Below are 6,424 nucleotides of genomic sequence, written 5' to 3'. Positions count from 1 at the left end.
GATAATAGAAAGATTACGACCAGCATAAATTGAGTTGGTTTGATCATGTGATGTCAACATGGTCGTCTGCCTCATATAGGATAAAACTTTTTTTAATGCGATCATTGATATCTCAAGTGAGCGTACATCATGTTAAACTGTTTTAAGTTCGCCTACGAGCATAGTTCATGTGGTTAGCGTCCACCAGATGGCAGCAGAGACATGCTACATTTTCGTAGCTGTCTGTACGCAGGTAACAATAGGCAACGTAGAAAGCCATCGAAACTTCTATAATGAGATCTTACAACATATCTTAGACCAGGTTATCTGAAATGATCACAAAACAGATTTTCTCAAAGCCACTGCTGTATGTGGAGGTCAGCTTTTTCCTGTGAGTCTCTCTAGAGGAAATACAAGACAAAAATAAACTTGTCATCATAAAGTTACATACCTTTCTCTCTTATATTCTCATTCGTGCAAAAAAAAGGATCTTTCTTCAGAAAGTACATGACGATAATCTTCCTTTGAGTAGATCAGTTAAAGCGACTTAAAAGAAGAAGAACATCCTTTCAAGATGCAACAAACTACGCAAAAAAATAAAAAAAATAAATACAAATATTGTAGACAGGTTAAATATTGCATTAGATTAAATGTATTTCAAAAATGTTGCATCTACAGTATTGATCAGATGTTCCTAAACATAGTAATTTAGACAGGATTAAGCAGTTTACAAAAATAAGTACCCTACTTACTATAATTAGACAATATTGCATTTTAAAATACTCATATTTAGATTAGGTTCTCTTATGGATTACATGTTACATATTCAGTATTACATATCATTTGCATAATTCTTCTATTTTTCTTGTTTAAAATTTCCTTTAAAAATCCTACAGTGTCATAATGTGAGCGTAACTATATAAATACCCGAATTTCATGCAAATAAAGTAGTAAAAATGCTTCTTGATTGTCACCATCGTATCTAGTAAGAGAGGTCTGGACAAACGCAGAAGTCTGTCATTGCCTTTTTTTTGGGAGGGACGGAGGGATGTGGGAGGCATAAACAGGTTTATGTGTTTTATTGATCTATTTTTTATTCAAAATACCCTCAAACGTGTCAAGTAGTCTATCATGAAATATAATGAAGTTATTATAAATTACTCATGGAGTAAATGCATTTTGCACCTTTCGCTATGTTGATCTATAGCCTACTGGGCAAGTTAGTGTAATCTTTTAACTAAGCCTATACATAAAACCTCTCTTTTAACTAGCACCAAATATTGGTGTCATGCCATAGCTTAAAATATTTTAAATACGTCTGACTCCGTATTTAATGTGAATTTAATAAGACAAATAACGTAATTTAGGTTTCTAATTATATCACTTTCATTATACCCAAAGAAAGCAAAGAACACTTGAAAAGTCTCATTACAATAAACGAAGCTGTTTACACTTTGAAAAGAATATCCTCACACGCTTTGTTCGTCAGAGAACAGAACTCATTTCAGTGATGACTCATCTGAACACCTCTGATTGGCCCTTGCGTAAGCCCAACAGAATCCTGTGTGATTGGTTACAATGCGCACCTCTGTAAAAAGGCATTTGAATTTATCAGCTGACAGTAATAATGTGTTATTTCAGTTTAAGTGTTCATGTTTGATTAGGCCTATATTTAACTGTAGGTCAGGTGATTTCAGAGAACCTAGTAGAACCTGGAGAGACGACACTGGTGAAAGTTTGCCTCATTGCCTCATCTAATTAACAGGTGAGAAAATATTACAGTACAGAGCATATAATGTTCTCGCTTGGTCTGCAATAATGGAACACACTGCTGATGTATACAGGGTTGACAGGCAGGTGGGGAAGATTTGACAAACGGTTTATGGTCCTGCGCCATCAACTAAACCTATACTGTAAAGCACTTAAAGGAATAGTTCACCCAAAAATAAAAATTACCCCATAAGTTTTAAAAACATTTATCCTTTATTTTGAAGATTCATAAATCGAATGTATCCATTGTAAAACTAACCTATGATCCAGGGGGTTAATACGCATCTTCTGAAGCACATCAATGGGGTTTTGTAAAGAAAGGTATTTAAAAGAATAAATTATCCAACAGCATTACCAAGCTTTTTAAAAAAAACCAAAAAAGAAAACTCCAATTGTGTTCGACTGAAAGAAGAGTAAATTGTGGGATAATTGTAATTTGTGGGTGAACTATTCCTTTCAGACTTTCAAACATAACAAAAATGTTTTTAAACCAAATCATCTTTTTTGCCTTTGCAAATTCGAAAGATGATCTACTACTTACTACTGCAATTCTCGATTAAGCATCTAAATACCGTGATCTACCAGCAGATGAGCAAAACAGTTTCCCAGAACTCACTCTTTTCCCAGAAGAGATGATATCAGCTTTACGTTCACATGACATATTGTCATCATAACTAAGTGCAGCAGCATGTTTTAGGGTGGTACGCTTAAGAAATCAGAAACAGAAAATGTTTATATACAGTAGTATTTTGCCATCAAAGACCTTGTAAGAAGGTGCAAAGCTTGTGACTAATTGTTCGTCTGTCATGTTTTGCTTAGAATGATCAGATTTCAGTTTGAACATCATGCTACTTCGGAAATCACCCATTTTGCAACCCAAATAGTAGTTTTGTGAATATTTTGCAAGAACCAGCAGTTGTGACTATCTTATACCGCTGTATTGTTGCAATAAGCACCGGACAGTCTGAGAACTAGTTATGTGCCTGTCATCTGACATCACTACTGACCTTTTACCCACAATAAGCTATATCTAATGGTGAGGTGAGGGTTTAATTTTAAATTGAAGACATATTGATAACAGCATACAAATCCACAGTTAAAATCCGGATATGCTGTATGTCTAGCATGCAAAATCATCTCAACATTATCACCAATTAATTTAAAGAAAAAAATCCACACCTAATGATGGTCTTAAACGGCTAACCTGAGTGACATATGAGACCTGATATATATGTAGGTAAACAGTGTGTGCTGCTAACCATAGCTTGAAGTTTTATGGTTTGAAGGATTATGTGGATCAAACTCATAACAATATGGTAATATTTTATTTAACACCTAATTGTTCTTGTTAGAGGCATAACATCCTGTCTCAAATCTATGAGATTGTTGAAGAAAGAAATTCCTCAGTACTCAGTGGGTGTGTACGTCAGGAAGTGATGAAATAGGTTATAAATACGTGTGTAAATGCTGATCTCTGTAGAAGTCATCTAGCGTCTACCGTGGCCATGCAGAACCACAGCGCCTTCAGTTTAAACTCCACCAGCTGGACTACAGATAACCTGGTCAGCAGTGGGCTGATGGGTCTCTGCTTCGTGATTGGAGTTCCTGGTAATATCGCAGTAATTATTTTCATAGTTCGGCATTTCAAAAAAGACAACTTCACCGTTCACCTGATGCTGAACCTGGCAGCTGCGGACATCTTGTGTTTGATGACCCTGCCCACGTGGATCTACAGCGAATTAGAGAGCATTGACCTAGTAAACTGCAAGTTCTTCACAGCGCTCGTCTACTGCAGCGTGTACTCAAGTGTGATAACGGTGACTATGCTGAGTGTGTATCGTTGTTTACGGATTCGACATCCACAGCTGTGGTCCAGAATGAGCAAGGGAAGAGAGAGAGCGCTGCTGATCTGCGGCTGGGCTCTGGCACTGCTCTTCTCTTGTCCTGGGGTCCTTACACAGGAGATCGTTCAAGTTAAATCCAAAATGGAGTGCGAAAGAAACCTGGAAACAGAAGCCACACTTATCGTTGCTCTGCTGGAGTCCCTGCTCGGATTTTTTCTTCCTTTCGCAATCATGTTGACTTCATATTATTGCTTATACAAAACAGCCACGCGGAGAACGTTCACGCACAGACACAGACCTACTAAACTTGTCACGCGGATTGTCGTAGTTTTCTTCATTTTCTGGGCTCCGCGTCAAATAATAAAATTAGAGGAAATTTGTGCAGCATTTTTAGGATCAAAGCCGGTCCTATCTTTCATCAGTGACATTGCTGGAAGTCTCATATTCATCAACAGCTGTGTGAATCCGTTCCTCTATGCATTTTCCTCAAAGAGTTTACATAAACGCAAACAGCCAGTGGAACCTGGGGTAACTAATGGCTCGCAACATTTCCAGAGGGATCTTTCCATAGCTTTGAGCAGCTCGCTGGTAAAGCCCAACACACTGGACTAAAGAATTAGAAACTGGACGATCATAGAACTTTTTAAAAATGTGTTTAGATGAATTTTGACAAATTGAATACTTATCTCTAGGAGCACTGAGGAGAGATCCAGGTAGATCAAGTCTGGCTGTGAAATTATGTTTCATTACAATCAATAATTATATGTGATAATGATTACAGATGATTAAACATAAAATCTGAAATTTAAAATAGACCAAATTTAATATATTCTGCTAAAAAGCTAAGAGAATATGCAGTCTGGGTATAGTAATCTTTAGGAGATGAAGATTCTCAGAGCATGCGATAAGAAAAGAAGGTAAAGAAGCCAATTTAGGAGCAATATATAGACTAAAGACTTGCATCCTCTTACACACTGAAAAGAAGTGGTTGCTATCAATTTATTTTAGCCACATTTAAATACATTTTATTAACTTACAACTTATTTTTTATATTTATTATTATTATTATTTTGCAGCATCATGGAATGCTTATGTCTGATTGTTGAAATGTTAAAAGAATTTCATGATCTATGTGTTGTCCAATATTTCCCCCCACTTAAAGTGAATGTAGTGCAGGACCAGGTCATCTACAACAGGAATTAAAATAAAAATGGACATACATCCTTCTCGCAAAAACAACCTAGGATAAAAAAATATTCTAGTATCAAAATAAATAAATAAATAAATATGAAGCAAACATCCTTGCATATTAAATATTTTTGCAGAGAATAAGTTTTCAACATCCTGTCCAGACATCGCTTAACTTAACAAAATGTACCTATTATGTGCCAAATGAAGAAAATATTCTATGTCAATACAGATATAATGTCATAATATATGCATAAATATGGCAAAAAAAGAACATTTCCGATCTCTAATTGCATCTAATCACCACTGTAATGCAAAATCAGTATCTTTATTAGCTACATTATAATTTTGAACTACAACGCAGAAATAAAAGTAATAGAGATGCATGCCTTATTTGCTATATCTTTTTTTCTTTCTTTACCTTTCAAGCATTATACATGTGAGATGCTTCTTTACTTGAAAATTTCAAGCACTTTTAGTGTTTAGTGTTTTAGACTGAAAAGGCTGTAAAGGTAAATGCAGCAAATGTGTGCAATAATATTGAAAAAAGTACCTAGTTACTAGAAAAAAACACTATTAAGAAACATCTGGGCTGTTGTCACGAGTACAGTTCCTGTTTGCAATCAGACCACATGCATTTCTCAGAAGACGGTGAATAAGACTGAATTGAAAGTTACTTTTCAAACACTGATATGGTTTGAGATAAATAATAAATGTTGTCACATTCTTCGAAAAAAAACATTTTGCTGTCTACTCCCAGTTTTTTGAAAATGCTCTTCCTTTTGTCAGAGGTCTCTGAAATCTAAACAGAAAACAATCAGTAAGTATGGGGAATAGTTCATAACAAAAAAAAATCCATATGAAGACAATCTCCTGAAGGTAGAAACATATCTGAGAAGGGTTTGGGACTCATAGCTGTGCTGTTGTAATCGAAGCGATTTCCACAGCAAATGCCAATTGATTTTTAGGTAAAGTTAAAGAGGTGGCACGGATTCTTTGTTTATAATGAGGATTCATTGCACTGCTGGAAAAAGTTATTCATGAAAAAAACAACACACAATACTGCTGACAGTTCAACACACAGCAAAAGAAAAGTTAGATACATTACATTACATTACAAAAGTTTTCTATATTATATAAGTGCTGTTTTGTTTTCATCAAATCAGTGTTTCCACAAAAAAACATTCAAAATTGGATTTGATTTGAAAGGTATGGCCATATGCACAGGCACTTTACAGTATACAGATATACTGGAATTCCTGTGTGGAAAAGTAAGAAGCAATACAAAAAATATTGGTAAAGTGAATAATAAAGAAAGCCTTATAAGAAATGAGCGTGACATCATTGTCACAGATTCTGTTGGCTTTGGTTTCGTTTTCTCTGTGTTCCTGTTTTTCCATTTTTGGTCATGTTCCTGTTCTTGTTTAGTTTATTGATTAATTGCTCCCCACCTGTTTTTAGTTCTCTCTAATTGAGTTCATTGTTTAAAAGCCGGTTCTGTTTACTCTCTGTTGCCCGTCCTTGATGTTATTGAATGGTACATGTGTGTTGAAGTTTTGTGAATTCAGAACGAAAAGAAACCTTCGTTTGTTCTCTCATCGTTTGACTTTCCCCACAACCACATTCCCTTACAATCATCATAT

The 6,424-nt window shown here is 35.4% G+C and overlaps 1 protein-coding gene across 1 annotated transcript; it reads left to right on the top strand.

The window, feature by feature from the left end:
- Positions 1-3,226: 3,226 nt before the first annotated feature.
- Positions 3,227-5,520, top strand: LOC122348196 (type-1 angiotensin II receptor-like). Its single transcript, XM_043243485.1, has one exon. The coding sequence runs from the start codon at positions 3,255-3,257 to the stop codon at positions 4,203-4,205; it is 951 nt and encodes a 316-aa protein (XP_043099420.1). The 5' UTR covers positions 3,227-3,254; the 3' UTR covers positions 4,206-5,520.
- Positions 5,521-6,424: the final 904 nt, after the last annotated feature.

The sequence above is a fragment of the Puntigrus tetrazona genome, chromosome 7 (genome assembly GCF_018831695.1).
Source record: "Puntigrus tetrazona isolate hp1 chromosome 7, ASM1883169v1, whole genome shotgun sequence".
In the NCBI taxonomy this organism is placed as follows: Eukaryota; Metazoa; Chordata; class Actinopteri; order Cypriniformes; family Cyprinidae; genus Puntigrus; species Puntigrus tetrazona.
Note: the sequence above shows the minus strand (reverse complement) of the source record. Positions and strands in the feature narration are given on the sequence as shown.